Source organism: Aotus nancymaae, unplaced genomic scaffold (assembly GCF_030222135.1).
Source record: "Aotus nancymaae isolate 86718 unplaced genomic scaffold, 86718_ANA_hifiasm-v0.15.2.pri h1tg000019l, whole genome shotgun sequence".
Taxonomy (NCBI): Eukaryota; Metazoa; Chordata; class Mammalia; order Primates; family Aotidae; genus Aotus; species Aotus nancymaae.
This window is the reverse complement of record NW_026988431.1, coordinates 44,326,008-44,347,657: the sequence shown is the minus strand read 5'-3', so window position 1 is coordinate 44,347,657 and position 21,650 is coordinate 44,326,008. Positions and strand designations below refer to the sequence as shown.

Below are 21,650 nucleotides of genomic sequence, written 5' to 3'. Positions count from 1 at the left end.
ACATCGTATATACAGGATTTGGTACTATCCATGGTTTCAGGCATCCACTGGATAATGGAATTTATCCCTCATGGATAAGGGAGACTACTATATGTCACCTAACTGATTGAAGGATGTGCAGATGATCAAGTTAAAGATCTGAGAGGGGGTAGGGGACATTATCCTGGATTATCCAGATGGGCCCAGTTAATTTAAAGGGTCTTTATAAGGGAAAGGGGGAGGCAGGAGAGTCAGAGAGATGTGACCAGGGAAGCAGAGGGAGAAAGTTATGTGATGTGGGGCCACTAGCCAAGGAATGAGGAGGGCTTCTAGAAGCTGGAAAAAGAAAAGAAACAGAATCACCCCAAAAGCTTCCAGAAGGAATACAGGTTTGTGAGCACTTTGATTTTAGCACAGTGAGACCCATGTTGGACTTTTAACCTCCAGAACTGTGAGATAATAAATTCATGTTGTTTTAAGCCACCAAAGTTGTGGCACTTTGTTACAGCTGCAATAAGGAATCTATATGTAAAAGAATCCCTGTCTGCATTAGGCCCCACCCCTTCCCATTTCTCCTACTCATTTCAGTTCCTGTCTGGCTCCTATGGCACTAGAATTTATTCTCCTATCTGAGGGCCCTGCCCGCTGTCAGGTCGCATACAGCAAAATGGATGAATTAATCCACACAGGGAAAAGCATATGCCTTTTAGCAAAAGTCTTCCTAAAGAAGACTTCAAAGATGTTTTAACTCCGCACCTAGAAAGCCAGCCAGAGAAGTTACTCTACTTGTCAGCAAGCAGCGTGTTGACATCAAGCTAAAATAAAGCCAACTAATGAGAGGCTCTGAATGTTTATTAGATAGTTTAGATTTGATCCTAGAGATTGCAAGGCACCTTAAAATTCTAAGCAGAAAAGAAACCTGTCCAAGAAAAGAGACAGGGAGAAGTGCATTCGAGAGGGCCACATACTAATTTTGCTGTGGATCTAGCATGTTCCAAGAACCAAGGAAGGTTCGATGAATTAATTACTTCATTTAACTTTTGCAATGAACCTGGAGAAAAGGTTCTCTTTATCTATGATTGTGGATTAGATTGAAACTCAAAGAAGTTAGTAAGTAGGAGTTAGGAAGCAGTAGAACCAAGGTGTATAACTCCAAAGTGGTTTCTACAAAGCCTCTCTGCTCCCCCTCAGTTTAATGGGGTAATGAGGAAGGACACGAGGAGAGAAGAGGCTGGAAAAGGAGAGGCAGGGCAGGGCAACCAAGAGCAGCAGTGAGGTGGGCCAGAAAGGATACACTACGCCTTGGCCAAGGTTCGAAGAGAATCACACGCTAGAAGTGCAGGACAGAAAGATAAGGTGAAGGCCAAGAGAACGATAGCACCACTGACAGATAGGAAGCAGGGAAACAATAAATTTGAGAGTAGGAAGCTCGATCCTTTCAGCAGCCAGGGGGAAAAATATTCTCCCAGCCGCTGGGTGTAGTGGCTCATGCCTGTAATTCCAGCACTTTGGGAGGCCTAGGTGGGTAGGTAGATCATGAGGTCAAGAAATCAAGACCATCCTGGCTAACATGGTGAAACCCCATCTCTACTAGAAATACAAAAATTAGCTGGGCGTGGTAGCACACACCTGTAGTCCCAGGTACGCAGGAGGCTGAGGCAGGAGAATCACCTGAACCCAGGAGGCAGAGGTTGCAGTGAGCCGAGATCGTGCAACTCACTGCGCTCCAGCCTGGCGACAGAGCAAGATTCCGTCTCAAAAAAAATAAATAAATAAAACTCAGCCTGTAAATTCTTAAATTCATACCCACAGATATAAGTGTCTGTATTGCTTTTAGACAAAAATGCTTTTGTTTTCCAAACAGTTCAGAGGGGAAGGAAGCCATGGTGTCATCCTGTTTCTGTACAGCCTGATCTTCTCCAGAACATTTGAAAGGTAAATTCTAAAGATGTTTGCACAGGTATTTTCTATATATAGAAAATATATGATTGGGATCACATAAACAATGTACTCCTGTATTGAAAATCTCCATATTGGAAACATGAATGCAATGGTTTTTTTTCTAGTGGATTCTCTTTTGTTGACACGTCCTTTCCTATAGTTGGCTTGACCATCTTAATGGGCAAGTGGATGTCATCAGTCAAGTCTGAATCTGTTCTTATAGTACCCTAGTAGTTTCCTCCTTCTTGTGGCTGTAAATATTGGCGCATAACACCAAAGCTTGTTAGTACAAGTTTCATAAATATATTTAGATTCACAATAAGGTATATCCTCAAATACGTATTTTGTCTCTATGATATGCAAAGCTCTGTTCTTGGCACTATGGGAGGTACAAAGAAGAGAAGTACATCCTGCAGAGTCCAGGCTGGGAAAGGCAAAGCGCGCACACAGAGAGGCCGGGCAAATCCCAGGAGGTACCTGATTTGCCAAGTGAGATGTATAGAGAATGAATCTCAGTGGGCTCCAGAGGAGGAAGAGGCCTCCGCAGACAGGGTGGGCAGGGAAGGCTTCAGGAAAGAAATGGACTTTCTTCTGAACCTTGAAAGAAAGGTAACCTTTGGAGAGCCAGAAATAGACAGAGGGCTCTCAGGAGGGAAGAATGACAAGCCCTGCAGCAGTGGGCCTGAAACTTGTTTTCTATATGCCACCATCACATTTTTATGGTGCGTGGTGTTATTCACTTAACTTTAAAAAAAGTTAATACACATTTAAATATCAATCTCTTCCTAAACGTTCATATTCTTTAAATCATGTACCATGCTAAAGATAAAATACATTGAGATAAATACATCACTATTACAATTCTAAAATGTTCATGTCTATACCACCTAAAATCATACCACCCTTTGAGAACATTATCCTGAGTTGTATCTGATGCCACCATGGTACTCACCACGCTCGACTTAGTCTTTAAGTCTCATTCACAGAAAGACAGAAGCTCCAGTCCCATGAATAGATTTGTTCAAGAACACATATAGTTCACCTACTAGTACACAGCACTTCTCCCTGAGTGACAGCAGAAGCCACATGACCCTGACCTTATATTGTCAAGGGTGAGACCACGGCCCCTGACAACCACGGAAGCTGCCTTTCTGCAGCCAAGAAATGGGCTCAGCCAAGAAATGGGCTCAGGCAAGAAATGGGCTCAGGCAAGAAATGGCCAGTGGTGGCCAGTTTTCCATCTGGACAATCTATTGAGCTCTGCCTTCGACCAGCACTCTGGTGTGGTCATGTGTCACCACCCTGAGCCAAGTGCATTCCTTGTCACATAGAACAAAGAACTTCTTCACTGAACCCAGAATCCACCCAGAGCGCACACACAGGGATTCTAACACTTGAGACATCTGCACCTTCTTCGTTACCACTGATTACTCACTTCCCCCAGCTGCATCTACCTCTGCAACCCCAGTCCTAGAGGCTTTCCCTGTGAGAGATGGAAAAGTTCAAGTGAGCAACAGTGACTAGGAGAGCCCATGTTACTGCTGCTTTGTGTTTTGGGGGAAAAGAAGCTACAGGCTCCCGGTGCAATCATTGTCTCTGACTGGATGCCGATGGCTTCTCCCATCCTGCAGGCTTCAAATGGACCTAGATGTCACCACCACTCAGCTGCTACAACCAAATGCTGGAGGCTTCCTGTGCAGGCAGGTGAGCTGGAAGACTCTGCTTTCTATTGTACAATCTGAATTAGTCAAATGCCACATGCAGAGTTTGAAAAAGGAAAAAAGAAAATCAATCTGAATTAGGCTTGTTTTCTAATTAAATATATTCTCTTCTTAAGTAAAGAGCAATCCAGTTATCTTTGAAAGAATATGAAGACACTACCCTGGGTTGCATCAAAATCTACCACCCAATTTTCTTAACAGTCCTCCCTAGTTTACCTCCGAGAGCCCTGCATCCCTGAGATCCTAGCAACAGTAGAAAATATCTTGACAAGACCCACCAGGAATCCCTAATCACGGAAAGAAAAGTGCTATAAAAAATCTTAGCTTCATGCTTCTTAAATCGCAACCGTGGAAATCAACATTTAAAAGTACTATAAAGGGAGGAAGGGCAGGAAGATCAGAGTCAGGTACAGAGGGAGTTTTCTTAAGTTTTAAGAAAAAAGCTCATAAATGATTATTTTAATTCTACCAAATATTTAGAACATATTTTTCCTGAATTATATATCCTGTGATTTAATTCTTTTCAGTAAAAATAATGATTTTTAATAGCAAAAAAATTAAGCTATTATTTCATTGCTACGTAAAATGTAAATATCTGTAAAATATGCTATGTAGGCAGTTCTGAACATGATTTTAACGGGAAGAGCAAGTCCCCATGTCTTCAATGGCTGTGAGAAAGGAAAGTCCCAGGAAACATTACATGGAGTCCTGACTCGCAGTGACATCGGCTATTTGCAGTGGGGTAAGGACGCCTCGGAAGATGACGGACTCTCACAGGTGAGTGTGTTCTAGTCCTCAACCACACAAACACAACGCCAATATTTTCACAGTTTAAAAGTCTGTCTATTAAGGCAATTCAAACCTGAGCCTGCTTTCTCCCTCACTGTCTGACTGTGTACCCTCCTCCCACCACACACAGGCATTCAGGAGAACTCCTACAGATGGAAGTATCCCAGGCCACTTGCTTCATATTTTATTTTACATATTTTTATGTACATAAAATATAGGTCATAAAAGTAATAAATTTTAAAGCAATATTTGAAATATACAGACATCCCTGTTTAACAAGGTTGACAAACATATTTATACACACACACAGGTAAAGTCCCCTGTCATCCTCATGCAGCTACACATCCCCTCTGCAGAAGTAAATACTGTTACCAGTTGATGGGTGTCCTACCAATCCTTCATTTATGCAAATGAATGCACACAGCCTACCTATTGCTCAAAGCTTAAAAAAAACCCACTGGAAAACCAGGGGTGGCCCTACTTTTGAAACTCCTGTCAAAAAGCTTTCCAGTTCAGGGGATTTATAACCTCTGACGACCAGAAAGTAAAATGTCCTGTTGAAAAGCACAACCAGGGAATTAAGTAAGATGTGATACTGCAAAAACAAAGAGAAGAAGAGTAAGAAAGCAAACATACCTACCCCAAACCACAAATCGAAGCTGCGTCTGTGGTATTTCACAAAAATTTCACCCTAAAACCCAGGGAAGATGAGGCAGCTTCTATAACAAGTAACACTTCTCTGGAATGGCCTTGAAACCAGTTCAGATGTCATTCAACTTGATGGAGGATGTAACCCCCCACAAGCCTTCCAACCACCTCTTCCAAACACCAGCAGCAAACAAAGCTTCACGGCTCAGCAACTGTCCCGTCCTCCAGCTCTCCTGGTTCCTGCTCAAAATGCCTTTCGTGTATATAGGGCTTCATCTGTCTCTCTTTCTACTATTGTCTCCAGCTACTATGTCATTCATGACATCAGCATCTTGCAACACATACATATGTCTGATGCCATCAAAAAATGGTGTCTGACTATAACAGAATTGATATATTTGTGTACAAGTGTGCGTTAAAAGTTTGCTTATTATTCCTTGAGTTTGTATTCTTTGTTCATCATAGAAAAATGTGAAGTGATAGACAAGGTAAAAGAAGTAAAACGAATTTCATTACCCAGAGGTCAATCTTTTCAAGAATGTTTTTCAGAAATTCTTTTTTTTTTTTTTCTCATATCTCTGTGTGTGTGTGTGTGTGTGTGTGTGTGTGTGTGTGTGTGTGTTTTAATAGAGACAGAGGTCTCACTGTGTTGCCCAGGCTGGTCTGGAACTTCTGGGTTCAAGCAATTCTCCTACCTCAGCCTCTCAAAGTGCTAAGATTACAGGTGTGAGGCACTGTGCCCAGCTGTATCCATGTCTTATTCTACTCTTCTGAAACCCGCTTTTCTCATTTAACACAAATACCTCATTTAATATTAAATATGAGGATATGACCCTCCATTTATTTATTTTTGAGACAGAATTCACTCTGTTGTCCAGGCTGGAGTGCAGTGGTACCATCTCAGCTCACTGCAACCTCAGCCTCCCAGGTTAAAGTGATTCTCCTGCCTCAGCCTCATGAGTGGCTGGCATTACAGGTGCATAGCACCATGTCCAACTAATTTTTATATTTCCAGTACAGACAGGATTTTTGCCATTTTGGCCAGGCTGGTCTCAAACTCCTGACCTCAAGTGATCCATCCACCTCGGCCTTCCAAAGTGCTGGGATTACAGGCGTGAGCCACTGCCTGGACTCACATTATATTTAGAGGATGCAGAGCTCTATTGTGTGGATGTGAAAGACTGCACTTTGAATACACCCTGGACAGGGAACTGATTATTGTTATGAAGTTCCTAATCACTTTTTCCAGATAATTTGGGAATTCATCTTAAAATCTGACTCATATAATGAAGAATAAAACTAAACCAGAAATAGAGCATTTATAGATTTCATTTTACATATTTTTCTTTTCTTTCAACCATGTGTGGTCACTTGGTGTCCATGGTCTAGCATTTTATAGCATAAGAACCGAGTAATACTCCAAGACTTGGTTTGAAAACAGAGTGATACACTGGAAGCAAGTTTCAAATGGTGGCGACACAGAAATACAATAATGATTTTAATATTTTGTCTATTATTACAAAAGCTCCTTTATAAGATTATTTCACTAGATCCTCACTATAAACTAGAAAAATTTAAAACAGTGTTTCTCCTATTTCAGTCATTTGAGTAGGTAATTCAGAAGCTTTTTCATGCCTCTCTGCTACCCCTGCTATTATTTGCTTAATGTTTTTCTTTCAATCAACTCACTTAAAATGTGGTTCTAACCTTTTCTGCAGCAGTAATAGAAGCCATGGGCTTGATGTGCTAACTGCTTTTTTTCCCTAATATATATTTAATTAAACATTTGTTTTTTAAAATTCACTCCTTGTGCCATCCACTTTCATGTCACATGCTGCCAATGGGGACACACACACACACACACACACACACACACACACACACGGGGACCCGGTGTAAAGGTGAGGAAATTCCATGCCATTCACAGGGGTGTAACCTGCACCAGTTTTACCCTCTCTGCTCCTGTTTCCTCACCGACAACACAGGTGCATTCATTCCACACGCACCTGCCCTGCAACCTGATCAGATTAAGGATTAATATGAAGATCAGAGGAAATCATGGATGCTGAAGCTCACTGGAAGCCCAGAATGTTCTACAGACATATAAGACCTTATAATGGATGATAACAAGGCATAATGTTGCGGCACTTTATTCAGCTATGTTCGCTCAGCACAGCTAAATGCTAACTGAATACTAATTGTAAGGCTCTTTGTCCAGATACAAAGATAAGTCATACTTGACCATATATACACTGATTGCTATAGGAAGGACACACGCATTAAAAGCTAGATAGCAGTGATGTCAACCCTGGCAGCACATTGAAGTCACCTGGAAATCTTTTCCAACTCTCAATGCCCAGGTCATCCCCCAGAACAGCGTTAGGTTTATAAGCACGGGACCCATGTAGCCTAACAAGGCCCTGCACTTGGAGGGCTCCACACTTGGTTTAGTGCTCTAGTGTCTGATGTCACTGTCTTGAAATTGTTAATTTTTGAACGAGGGCCCTCACAATTTTATTTTGCACTGGGCCTCAAATTACATGGCCAACACTGCCCAAAGACTCTGCTTCATTTGGTCTGGGAAGCATCTGGGCAACTGAAGTGGGTTTTTTTTTTTCTCTCTGAGATGGAGTCTCGCATTGTCACCTGGGCTGGAGTGCAACGGCACAATCTTGGCTCACTGCAACCTCCGCCTCCCGAGTTCAAGCGATTCTCCTGCCTCAGACTCCCAGATAGCTGGGATTACAGGTGCCTACCACCATGCCCAGCTAATTTTTTTGTATTTTTAGTAGAGACGGGGTTTCACTATGTCAGCCAGGCTGGTCTCGAATGCCTGACCTCATGATCCATCCACCTCGGCCTCCCAAAGTGTTGGGGATTACAGGCGTGAGCCACCATGCCCAGCCTGCAACTGAAGTTTTTAAAGCCATAGGTGATTCTAAAGTGCAACCAGGATTAGAAACCTCTGTTCCAAAGCAGGGCTTCTCAACCTCTGCACTACTGAAATTGTGAACTGGTTAATTCTTTGTTGTGGGGAGCTGTCCTGTCCACTGTAGGCTACTGAGCAGCATTCCTGGCCTCTACTCACTAGATACCAGCAGCACTGGCCCAGTGTAACAATAAGTGTCTCCAGACATTTCAAAATGCCCCCCTGAGGAGCAGAAGTGACCATAGTTGAGAACCACCCCTTTAGAGGAAGGAGGAAAAAATCTCTTCAGGCTTAGCTGATTAAATCCGTGGTGTGCAGGATTGGGCAAGCAGCTATTTCAACTGAACTTACAAGAAAGAGTATATCTTCTTTCAATCAGTATTACAAAGGTCAACAGCTTTCGGTTCCTTTTTAACATTTGCAAGGCTTTGGAAACAAGTTGCAGGCTTTACCTTAAATCAAAATTAAACAGGTGTTTGTGAAATAGCTACCAAGTTGTTGTGAGAAAAGGGACTGTATGAGAGAATATGCCACCGCAGAGAGAGTCAAGAATTCACGGGGATCCAGCACTGCTGTTTTTTCTGGATCACATTTATTTCTACACAAGTCTGCTCAGAGCAACAGAACTGCTAAATCATGCTCTGAAGAAAATTACCTGCAAAGCCTAAAATATCAACCAATGATAAAGTGGATGTTTGCTGGGACCTTAAAGTCAGTCAAGAGACCACAGCACAAGTTAAAAAAATAAGAGTTTTCCTGCCAGGAAGAGGGCAAAACATAGCAGACAACAGGAGCACCATCCGATGCCTGCTCACAGACTGGAAGGAGGGCAAAGGATGGAAACTGCCCAGGCTAGCTTTAAAATCTGCATAGACATTAGACTGCAATGCTTCCGTCTTTTTGAAAAGTGACTAACGTGGCTTTTCATCCTTCTTTCTTGTACTCAGTCTTCTCTCCCCAGAGAGACGCCTGTGAATCCTGCCCTCAGTGAAAATTGCCTGAAATTGTGCACTAATGGCTTGAAACCTTGAGGATGTTTATTATGTTGTCTCTGTCATGCACTTGAAGTTTGGTTTTTTGAAAAAAAAAAAAAAAAAAAAAGAGCAAATACAGACTGGCAGTTAGTTTTCTGACTTGAACTCCTGGCATGTATGAATATGTTAGATATATGCATTTCAAGTTGATTTTATATGAAGGTGCTTTTTTATATCAGCTTATTATACAGGAAACATATATGAAGTCTACTTATAGTCAAGTTTATTTATTCTTATATACTTAAGTATATTTATATTCAAGTATATAGTAAGGTTATTTATTCATTGTGCTAATAATCTTTGCATGTAGCACCTATCGTGTGCCTGGCCCTTTATGGGTCATTTATTTAATCCCCATTTCCTCTCCAAGTTGTGATCACTATTACTTTAAGTCCAAGGTCTATTGCTTGGTCATTCATTTTAGAGATGAGAAAGGCCAGGCTGAGGTATGGGGACTTGCCCAAAGCTAGCAGCTAGGCAAGTGTCAGAGCCAGAGATATGAACTGAGTTCTATCTACATTCAATGATCACATTCTGTCCACTGGGCCATGCTGCCTGCCATTATCATCTTCGCTTATTTTCTGATAAAGTGCTAACTATATAAATGCCAGTTCTTGGAATTATATTCTATCATCAGCACTTTTATCATCTATTATATCTATTTATAGATATAGTCTATAATATCTATTATAGGTATACTCATGTTGGTAACATTTAAATGGTAGCAAATCACAGCATGACGGTTTTGTTCAACAAGCTGGAACTTTATCCACTGACTTCTAGGATAGAGTGGTTGTTGGTTTGTGTTGATGGTGAACTGCCCCCACTTTACCTCCTGGTTTGGGAGATCACGTTTGTCAGGTGTATGGAAATCCTTAACCCTGGGAGACCAAGCTCAGTGGTGCTCAGAGACATGCTAACCAGAAGACCATTTGACTGTATTATCCCCAGAAGTCTAATATTTCACAACATCCTAGCATAGAACTGAAATACTGCGCAGAACAGAAGTTTGCTCAAGAAAGAACGTGATGCACTCCTGGGACAGTGCTCTAAGTATCACTGGATTGAAGACCGCTGCAGCCACTACCTTTTCCTTTCTGCTCCAAACCATGGTGATTCTGTATGAGACCCGTGAAAATGCCAGCTAGATATATAAGTGCTTTGTGGATATTTAGTAGCTCCTGCCTATGTTAGGTGCGACAAATCTGAAAATTATTTTTATGTTCTGATAATAAAAACCTAATATAAGAAAGAGTTCTTAGTTCAGAAGAAAACCAGTGTGCAGCCTGACAGCTAGATTCTGCTGTCAAGGTGAAATGCATCCTGTAATGCTGCTCCGTCTTCCCTAAGTAAATCTCTTATTACTCTGTGATAAAATTGCAGAGATTGCAAAAACACGTCTTTCAGTCCCAATGTCAGAGCCCAGTGGGTGAGACTTAAAAAAAAAAGGTGGTGTTCTCATTAGATGACATGACAAGCCCCCAAGAGTCCACCAGATTGATGGTTCCTGCAGAACGCAGCCAGCTACCCACAAGATGAGGCACTATTTTGAAGCCTCCCTGTCACTTTTCTATTTGAAGGTACAGATTTGAGTGTGAGGTTCCAATACCTAAGTGAGAACATAAAGCAGTTTGAGTCTAACACCATCTGGAAAGCCTTGGGAGGTTCACATTATCTTCACACCTGCCACTGAGAAGAAAAATCCACTCTGATGTTTCAGGGACTGAAGCCATTTAGGTCTTGCCAGAATTACTCCTACGGCAGCCCTGGCAGCACATGCCACTACCTCAGTCATACCTTCTTCCTCATTTATGTTTTCCCTTTAGAGAGTCTGATAGGAAGAAACCCAACCATGGAAGTACCCAATGAAGCTATATCCACTGCACTCTGCCACTAAGTCACTGAGGTAGCACCCTGCAAACACGAACTAATTTGTCTTTACAACATACCTGCAAACTCAGTGAGAGAAGTTACATCAAGTCTGTATTCCAGGTGGCAGAGATGAGAGCCAGACCATTAACAGTTATGCACAGGAATTGTCACCAGGAATCAGCAAAGAAAGCATAACGTTTCGAACACCTTTCTCCTGTTCAGATTACCAGCCTGGGGCCTTGGGACTTGCAATATCAAGCTCATTATGCAAAGGCATGTTCTAAGCGTCATTGTTCTAGACAGCATAAAAAAAGAATTACATGGTCTCAATTCTTGCACTCTGATGTGTGGAATTTGTCCAGCCTCCTTGCTGTCCTTATAATTTTACATTGGCTTAAATGATATATGTTATGAAAAGCTTGATTGCTGCAAGTAATGCTGAAAATACTGGGCTTATTACACAATGAGTGAACTTAAAGAGAAAGGTATTTTATTTATAGCTCCACTGTATCACAATTTAATTTCCTTTTTACCATGGCAACATGAAGCAACATGCACAAATTCAGCATTGATGGAATCTTACCAATAAAACATATTCAGAATCCTGCTTTTGGGGAGTAGCTGGTAAACTGTTTCTATCCAAAAGCAATACAAATGCTTAAAACCAAAAATGCCAGTCAAACTGCTTATACGGTGTGCCAAGAAGAAAGGGGGATGTAATCTCTGGCTGGATTCAGTTGGAAGGTGCTTTGCTTTGTTTTTGCAGGACTCACTTTAAACCAGATGTGTTCTCAACTGTAATCTTAAGGCTCGCCTCTTAAAGTTAATACTCCAAGTGCAGCGACAGTCACGCATGACATTTCCTGTTTCATCAGAATCTGTCAGGGCAAGCGAGGCTCTGCCTGCTCAGTGGGAGAGCTCTGTATGGTCACTTTGCGGGGTACAAGGTGGTTGCATTTTGACTACTTCATTTTCTTCCTACTAGAGCAAAATCTTGAGTAGCTTTGAGCTCAGGAAAGAAAACTGTTGTATTGTTACATAAAGTAACAACAGTGTGTCAGTCAGTACTATTGGCAGAGTGTGTTTATCTGTGAATAAACACAGGTGAATTTCACCTACACTGCAGATATTCTGTGAAACAGTATCATCTATGTGTATATTCTATCACACCTGCCCAGACTAATTTACAGGGAATTTCATTAGATTAAAACGGACCAGAATGTCCACTTGAAGTTCCAATGGAATCACATTTTATGACAAACAGCTCTCAATCTCCTAGTTTATTCAAGATTTTCAATCTCGATAATTCCATGGCTTCCTGCCTAACATATTTTGATTACATATAATCTTAATACATAAGGGTGCCATAGGAAGAAGGCCTAAGAAAGAAAGTGCTTATTTTATAACTAATGAAAAATCACCAAGTTATTTGGAAATTAGTGGCGGATATCTGGAACCAAACATATGCCACTGCTTCTGTGACACGTCTTCACTGTTTTATTTCTGATGTAGCCAGTGGGCAGACTTGCCCCACGTTTGATATGTGAAACACTCACATTATACTCAGCCCGGAGGTGCTAACTCCAGTAAATCCTGTACTCACTATGCGCATGAGTAAATCCTGCATCTGTTATGAACATGTCCCGACTCGGGTGCTAGGTTTCCAGCCTTTGTTGAACTACCAGCTGGGGTCATTTCTTTTCAGAATAGCAGAACTTTTCTGTGGTAGCTAAAAGTGAAACACTTAAACACAAAAGCATCTCTGATTTCACCCACTCACCCACAGCTGAAGAATTTAAACTAAAGGAAACAAAGAGATTTGAATAGAATTATTGAGAAATCAAAATGTCAAATTATTAGCCTTTACTACTTGGGTTGACAAAACACGTGATAATTTTTCAAAGCTGGATTTCCACAAAACAGAATTTGTTCCTGAACAAACAGTACAACTCTGAGGACTGAGAAGAAAAGAAACAGAATGCAACATTGGCTGCTTCAGTTATGGGAAGAAGGGCGAAGCTGAGGGGCCTAGGTATTCTCTTTGGCATCACAGGGAAATCACGGGTTTGTCCATGTCACTCATGTTTATCTCTCTAAGTTGAAATAATTTTTAACATTTTTAAAAACGGTTCCAATAACGTTTTTTTCTTTTCTTTTTTTTGAGACGGATTTTCGCTCTTGTTACCCAGGCTGGAGTGCAATGGCGCGATCTTGGCTCACTGCAACCTCCGCCTCCTGGGTTCGGGCAATTCTCCTGCCTCAGCCTCCTGAGTAGCTGGGATTACAGGCACGTGCCACTATGCCCAGCTAATTTTTTGTATTTTTAGTAGAGACGGGGTTTCACCATGTTGACCAAGATGGTCTCGATCTCTTGACCTCGTGATCCACCCATCTCGGCCTCCCAAAGTGCTGGGATTACAGGCGTGAGCCACCGCGCCCGGCCTCCAATAACTTTTGATGAAAATCTTTTAAAAATATGTGCTTCCCTGCCTGTGTAGACAAACTGAAGCTATCACCAATAGAGATGCACTGGAAGTGTGCAGGACTGCTCTCCTTTCACCATGTCCCCTTCCCTGCTCCTACCCTCCAAGTGCTGGTTTTGTAAATCTAATTCACTAGCTGTAAGAATTAAAGGCCAGGACAGGTACAGTAATTCCAATATTTTGGAGGCCAAGGCAGGTAGATTGCTTGTTTACAGGAGTTTGAGACCAGCCTGGGCAACATGGCAAGATACTGTCTCTACAAAAAATACAAAAATTAGCTGGGCATGATGGTGTACACCTGTAGTCCCAGCTAATCCAGGGGCTGAGTTGGGAGGATCACTTGAGCCTAAGAGGTCAAGGCTGCAGTGAGCTGAGGTCACACCACTGCATTATAGCCTGGGTGACAGAGCAAGATTCTGTCTCAAAAAAAAAAAAAAAAAAAAAAAAAAAAAAAAAAAAAAAAAAACAAGGCTAAATTGATTGACAGGTACTTAGAAAAAACAGATAAGCTGCTGTCTAGGAACATCTTCACAATTGATCTGCATGGTAACCTGTAGACATATGTGTATATATGTGGTGTGTGTGTGTGTTTTGCTCATTTTCCACAAGCTATATTATATATCATAAATATCCTTTTTTCTATATTATAAATAGTTGATGTTGCCAGAAGTCTTACCACCACCTGCTGAATGAATTATTGCCCTATCTTGGGAACGGGGGCAGATATGCTAGTCAATGACAAAGACAGAATTAGAGTTCTCTTATTCCACCACTACATTCCTATTTTAGTTTATCTATGTATTCTCTTTTTTTTTTTCTTTTTCTGAGACGGAGTCTCACTCCATAGCCTAGGCTGGAGTGCAGTGGTGCAATTTCAGCTCACTGCAACCTCCACCTCCCGCGTCCTGGTTCAAGCAATTCTCCTGCTTCAGCCTCCCAAGTAGCTGGGATTACAGGAACGCAACACCATACCCAGCTAATTTTTGCAATTTTAGTAGAGATGGGGTTTCACCATGTTGGCCAGGTTGGTCTTGAACTCCTGACCTCATGATCCACCCGCCTCGGCCTCCCAAAGTGCTGGGATTACAGACGTAAGCCACAGCACCCAGCCTATCTATTTATTCTTTACCTCACCCCAAAACCAAACTGAAGTTGTTTCACCTCCTCCATGAGGCCACCAAAAAAATTTTAATCCATTAAGATAAAAATGGCAGCATCACTATACCACATCATTCATAAACACAAATTCATTCATGAGGAAGCCTTCATTTCAAATCTTACTCTAGGTACAGTGCCCTGCACAGCCACAAGTGCAACAAGAAACCTCAGAGCTGCTTTTTGATCACAATCATGTATCGGCATGTGTGACAATGTGACAAAATCTCCATATTTCTCTGCATTTCCCTTCCCCCTTCCAGGTAGGCAGCATGCTGAAGACTCCCAAATTACCTATTTGGCTGTGCAACATCAATGGAAATTACAGCATCCTTTTTTGCACAAACAGGCAGCTCTTATCAGACTGGAAAATGGAACGTCGCTTTGATCTGTACTTTTACAGTGGCCAGCCCTCACAAAAAAAGCCTGTGCATCTTACAATAGGTGAGCATTTCAGACTCCAAGCGTTATGGACTTTAATGTGCTCAAAGAGATGTGGCTGCCGACGTGGAACAACTGTGTGGATATCCATGCTAGCTCTGCAGGAAAATGCTTAGGCTCCGTTTCTGAAATGAAGCCCACACACCAATCCCATGGACCTAAACCCAAGCATTGCAACGTGGGAGTTCTAAACCTGCTTTACTTAGGTGCGGGCGGCGGGGGTGGCGGTTAGAGATAGCACAGAGGAACCAACAACTTTTAGGTAAGAGAAAAAACAAAAGGTGTGGAGCCAAATTTCCAAAAAGCATTCTCCAGGGCCTTTTATCTTTGAGCATGAGGTATATAATACCTGAGGACATAACTGGGAAAACCCGTGGGAGCATTGGCTGACGCTGTCTCACGACCAGACATCAGATGATCATCCAATGACATAAGCAACCAAACTGATAGTACATGTCTGTTCAAATGAATGCAAAACACATTTTTGAGGACCTACTGTGTGCCAGGCACAGGGCTAGACACTGGGAAAACAATGATGAATATGGCACGAGTCTGCGTGGTGGCTCCTCTGTAGTCACCTAGACTGGTTTCTTTTATTCAAAAAAAAGTTCCGTAAACCTTTAGGGAGGTTCCAGTCCAACAGGAGAAACATAACTAAACAGATCATTTCATTTATGACTGAAAGGACTTATTTTTAAACTCCTGATGGAAAAAGACTAACCTTAAAATGTCTTTAAACACTGACCCCCTGGACGAGGTATTAACATTGGACAGACTGGGAGTTTGTATCTGTAGCCTTAGCAGCATTTATGGAGCATTGCTATGTCTGGCTTTGCACCACAAGCCCAGCGTTAAGTAATCTTCCATTATTATCATTCTATGTGGAAAAGCATCTAGTGACTATTTTATCTGTGCAGCTTCTAATTATTTCTCTTTAATTATGAGAAATACATATTAGCCCATTTAACTTAGTATAACATTGACAATATGTTCCTTACAATATATTGTTTCTAGTTCAACTTTCTTCTTTGAGTAAAGCAACATTTTTCATTCACTCACAAGAATCATCCACATTCTGTTCTGGGCATTGTGTTGAAAGCCTCTAAGACAGGAATTCTAGAAAAAAGAAAAAAAAAAAAAAGAAAGCCTCACAGACCCATAACATTCCCAATAATCACATAAAATAAGTACTAGATTTCTATTTTTATGAAGTGGAGACTCTGGTGCCCAATAAATAGTTACTAATTGAATAAATGAGGTTTACCAATAGATGCTAAGTACCTTTTTTTTTTTTTTGAGACAAGAGTCTTGCTCTGCTGCCCAGGCTGGAGTGCAATGCGGTGATCTTAGCTCACTGCAATCTCCACCTCCTGGGTTCAAGCAATTCTCCTGCCTCAGCCTCCCAAAGTGCTGGGATTACAGGCATGAGTCACCGTGCCCAGCTGCTAAGTACCTTCTTAAGTGTCACCTGGCAATATGAGATAAACTCAAGCCCTGAACCCAGTTCTTGCCTTTTATCTTAGATAAAATGCCTTGCCCTCCATCCAAAAATGCAAATGTATTCTGAGAAACATTGAGAAGTGGGGTTTTTTTTTTTTTTTTTGGTGGCAGTGTCTCACTCTGCTCCCTCTGTCATGTAGGCTAGAGTCCTCACTGCAACTTCCACCTCCCAAGTTCAAGTACTTCTCATGCCTCAGCCTCCCGCGTATCTGGAATTACAGGTGCCCGCTGCTATATGCAGCTAATTTTTTTGTATTTTTAGTAGAGACAGGGTTTCACCATGCTGGCCACGCCAGTCTCGATCTCCTGACCTCAGATGATCCACCCACCTCAGCCTCCCAAAGTGCTGGGATCACAGGCATGAGCCAACACGCCTGGCCTTTTTCCTTTTTTTTTCCTGATAATACCTATACCTGGTTCTAGGTGTCACATCATGGTATCGGAAGGTATGTTACACAACATATCAACAGTTTCGTCCCAATATGCACAACAACTCAGGTTACCACTGACTCATTCCGTACGGGGCATTTCAGCACACCACCTGCTTGAATATCCCTCTGCTTAACCAGCTGTAGGAGCACAGCCTGCCGAGCCTGACTCCTGCCCACCCACCCTTCTGTCCTTCCTTAGTGGTTTCCTCTAGAATGGTGCTCATAGGCTTGGGTCTAAATGCTGGCTGTTCCTTCTTCAGATACTCACTCTCATCACTGGGAAAGAGACCAACAGGAGGATAAACATGGACCAAGACGACGGTTTTCTCCAGTGGAGATGGCAATCAGAACCAAGTGGAGCGAGGCCACCATCGACTGGAATGGGACCGTTCCTTTTTTCTAAAGGGAAAACTAGGCCGTGCAATGAAGTCTGAAGTGTCAGAACTGCTGGGATGCAAAAGCCTAATGTGGGGGAGACCATTTGTGTATTTCTCATTCATGAGCCCCACCAAAAAAAATATCATTAGCAGTTTTTTCATCTTTTAAGTCTCTGGTAAATCCCTTGCTGTCACTGTTGTAGGAGAAATGCTGGCCCTACACTAGGGTCGGAATCGTGGCTCCTCCATAGTCATAGACTGTTTCTTTCTTTTATTCAAAAGAGAAGATGTAGCCTCTTTCTTGTATGTTTTTCCAAAGTTGTCTTTGGTGTAACTCTCCACAAGGATTATGGAAGCAGGCTCCTAGCTTTCATTTGGGGATGAAGTCATTGGTAATACATCATCGGATTTTAGTTGTGGCAAGAACTCAAGCCTTCTCAAAGACTTCCTGGTATGCACAGCATTCCTTTCCAAGGACACAGTTCATATGCCCATGTTAGCAAGTTCTTGTCATTAAAATAGTAAATGGGCTTCTTGGGGCTTGAGCAGGGGCTATTCCTGGTGAGCTGGAAGCTATAGCAGTTGACATGTGGGTTCCAGTAGGCACAAGGAGACATTCTTTTTATTAGTGCTATATTTGTTTCTTTTCTTCAACACTGGATATAAATACACAAACAGATACACTGAGAAAAATTCTGATTTCTACATTAAATTATGTATAAAAATAAAATCTCTTATCTCATCATCCAAAAGGGAAAACAATTCTTTTTAGAATATAATCTTTCCCTGTCCTGTTAAATACCTATGGTCTTTCTGAAGAGATACTGAGTAGACATATATTTCTTCTAAAAGAAGTACATGAGAGGCCAGGCACGGTGGCTCACGCCTGTAATCCCAGCACTTTGGGAGGCTGAGGTGGGTGAATCATGAGGTCAAGAGTTCAGGACAAGCCTGACCCACATGGTGAAACCCCATCTCTACTAAAAAGAAAAAAAAAATGCAAAAATTAACCGGGCAGTATGTGCCTATAATCCCAGCTACTCAGGAGGCTGAGGCAGGAGAATCACTTGAACCCAGGAGGTGGAGGTTGCAGTGAGCTGAGATCATGCCATTGCACTCCAGCCTGGGTGACAGAACAAGACTTTGTCTCAAAAAAAAAAAAAAAGTACACGAGAATAATGCAGATACTCCCACCCATCCCACTAAACTGCCACCTTACAGACTTAGGGCTCTGTATTCACAATCCAAAGGTTAATTTCCAAAGAACAATCTTTCTGCACTCATTCAAATTAATTTATTAAATGCATTTGCATTTGGCTCAAAGAATAATGTTTTAACTTAAGGACTATGCAGAAAATGAAACTTCAAGGTGAATAATAAATTACGTCAGAAGAGAAAGGCAATTTGGCTTGGACCGTGGATTATAATATCTTTATCATTGGTGTTTTCATTTGGGGATTTTAAACACACTGGACAAATGAGTGTATCCCCACAGACTCTGGTCTTACGTAGTCTTAAACTTACTTATATTGTGCTTTTCCTGAGGTCCAGATCTGCTTTTTGTTTTATGGACACTGCATTGTTTCTTACTCAATGTTTCCTTCGGAGTCGAATGCTAGAGCGTTAAAAACCACGCCAAGTGCATTAGTAAGGAACTGCTCAGCTGCAAGTAAGAGATCTCACTGAAAGTCTCAAACAATAAAGATATTCTGTTTAACAAGAACTGTCTAGCTAGGGGATGCGTGACTCAGATCAATCATGATTCATCCTCTGAGACTGAGCACAGGGCACCTGGTATTAACAAAATCAGGGTTCTTTAGAAGGGAGCAAAGCAGGATGACTGTCAGGTAGTATATTGGTCCTTACAAAAGTCACTTTTTCAACTGACCTCATTCTTGTATCCATTGTATGTTCCTTCCCTTATTTCTCCTTTTTATTTTTAATTTGTTTATAATTCATGTTAGTTTGCCATATTTTATATGGTGTTGGAATTTGGGTTAAATTATTCCTGGAACAAGCTTAAAAATAACTAAAATTATGGAGGAAATCTTAAGTACCTATGTTTTAGATGTAAAAGTTTAATAATCTTAACAAATATATTACTTTGTATGTCAATGTTCAGTGAAAGTAAGTTCTTATCTTATAAACAGGGTACCCAGTAATATTTTATGTTCTTCTTTAGAGTGGGGACATATTATTTAAAAGTAACTAGAAATTTCTCAGAGCCATTAGTTCACTCTTAAACTTTGTTTTGAGAAAAATGACTGCTTTTTTCAGCTTCTCAAATATAAAGCAGGAGAAAGCTGTTTGCTTGAAGACGGAGATATTAATTTTTCTGAATAGTCATTGAAACTGACTGTATCTTTAAGGGGAAAGAACCCTTGAGGAGATGGCAACTATTTTCCTCTTTCAAATATCAACTTAGACTGGAACATTCCCCCGAATTATTGTTTGCTTTTAGAGAAGATGTGTGAATCATTTTTCCAAGAATATTCTCACCAATGTCACAAGACCAGGTAGGAGCAGGCTAGGGTAGGGGAGGCCTGAGATTCCCTTCCCTTCACACTGTGGAAATAACCATGATGTACAGTGGCACAATTTCGACTCACTGCAACCTCCACCTCCCGGGTTCTAGCAATTCTCGTGCCACAGCTTCCTGAGTAGCTGGGACTACAGGTGCGTGCCACCACATCTGCTAATTTTTTTGTAGTTTTTGGCAGAAATTGGGTTTCACCATGTTGGCCAGGCTGGTCTTGAACTCATGAGCTCAAGTGATCCACCTGCTCGGCCTCCCAAAGTGCTGGGATTACAGGCGTGACCCACCATGCTCAGCCATTCAGTGTTTTTTTTAACATGCCCTATGTGTCAGGCACTATGCTGAATGCTGGGGAAAATCAGCACAGTGAGCAAAATCAGATGTGGCACCCCCCTCTTTTCTTATGAAACTTAGGCTCTCTGAGAATATGGCAATTAATCAAAAAAACACTTTAAAAAAAGATAAATGAGAACTGAGGGAAGAGATTTTGGGTGTGTCAATCTTATAATAAAGAAGTGAAAGAAGAGGAAAGAGCATCTCTGAGGAGGAGATGGTTAGCTGACGTAAGAAGGCTGCGTAGAGATAACGGGGTGAGGGGAAGAGGGGCGAGCAGATGTGAAGCCGCGTGGTGAATGCGCCTGAGGAACAGAAAAGCCTGTGGGGCTGGAGAGCGGTTGAGAAGCAGCCGGGGCAAAGGTGGGGCCACCGCTCCAAGGCAGTGTGGATTATGAGGTTTGAGAAACCTTGGAAAGGTTTTCAGTGGCCTGGTAAGATTTGCATTTTGAACGCATGCCTCAGTGTGGAACGTGGATTGGAGACAGCTCCATGCGGAGATGAGGTAGGCAGCTGTAACAGTGGTGTGGACAAGAGATGGTCAGAACAGAGCGGGGGCAATTCAAGCAGATCGAAGCAGGCCTCTCAGGAGACACCCCTTGGTAGGTAATGGAGAAGGCTGAAAAAGGCTGCATGGGGAGGGCGATGAGGAAGAAAGAGAGAAGGATCAAGAATGACTTCTAGGTCTCTGATTTGATAACTGGATGAAAGGTTGTGCCTTCACGGAACTTGCAAACACTCAAAGCACACCAGATTTTGAGGGCAAGAAATCACATGTCCAGTCTTAGCCATGAAATGTTCAAGTAGAAAGGCAGACTAATGGATCAGAAATAAGGATCTGGAAATCAGTGAGAAGTTTGGACCAGAGAAATAAATACCTCTGGGAGTCACTAAGGGCAAGTAACGTGGTGGCCTGGGATAAGACTGCCCAAGGAGAGTATGAAGCAAGAAGAGAGCTGGGCCCGATGCTGAGCCCTGAGGGACTCCCAGTGTCAGCAGTCAGGCAGCGTGCGACCAGCCTGGAAAGGAGGCTCAGTAGAAACAGCCAGAGACAGAGGAAAATGAGAATTGAACTGTGTCTAGAAACCATGCCCTGTATGTGAGGGCAGGCATTTCTTCTGTCAATCATTGTGGGAGCTGGAAGGAGTAGGCCTAAGAGGAGAGAAGAAAGACTCTCCCCACCCTAATGCCCCTGCCAGAGTTGGGGGCCTTGCCCAGCGCCTGGACACAGCCAAGTGGCAGAGAACTGCAAGTTATCAGAAGTCCAAGGGGCTTCTCAAAGGGGAGACACGATCAGGAGAAGTAAAATTTTAGGTTTTCCTGCATTGTAATTCCTTTGTGTTTGAATTAAGATGTTAAACATTCTAACCCTGTGCTTTGGGATATTAAGAGAGGGATCTGTTTCTCATGTAGAGACACTTTCTAACACCTGGAGAAGCCAGTCTTGTGAAGGAAAGAGGTCTCTTGAGAAGCCCAGAGCA

General features: G+C 42.0%; 1 protein-coding gene across 1 annotated transcript in view; it reads left to right on the top strand.

Moving 5' to 3' along the window:
* MINDY4B (MINDY family member 4B) overlaps positions 1-17,974 on the top strand; it is a 36,682-nt gene extending 18,708 nt beyond the window's left edge. The window contains exons 8-12 of the mRNA XM_021669547.2: positions 1,844-1,914; positions 3,552-3,624; positions 4,257-4,418; positions 14,815-14,995; positions 17,184-17,974. Coding sequence (XP_021525222.2) covers positions 1,844-1,914; positions 3,552-3,624; positions 4,257-4,418; positions 14,815-14,995; positions 17,184-17,326 — 630 coding nt within the window. The 3' untranslated portion in view covers positions 17,327-17,974. The remainder of the gene's footprint in view (positions 1-1,843; positions 1,915-3,551; positions 3,625-4,256; positions 4,419-14,814; positions 14,996-17,183) is intronic.
* The last annotated feature ends 3,676 nt before the right edge of the window (positions 17,975-21,650 follow it).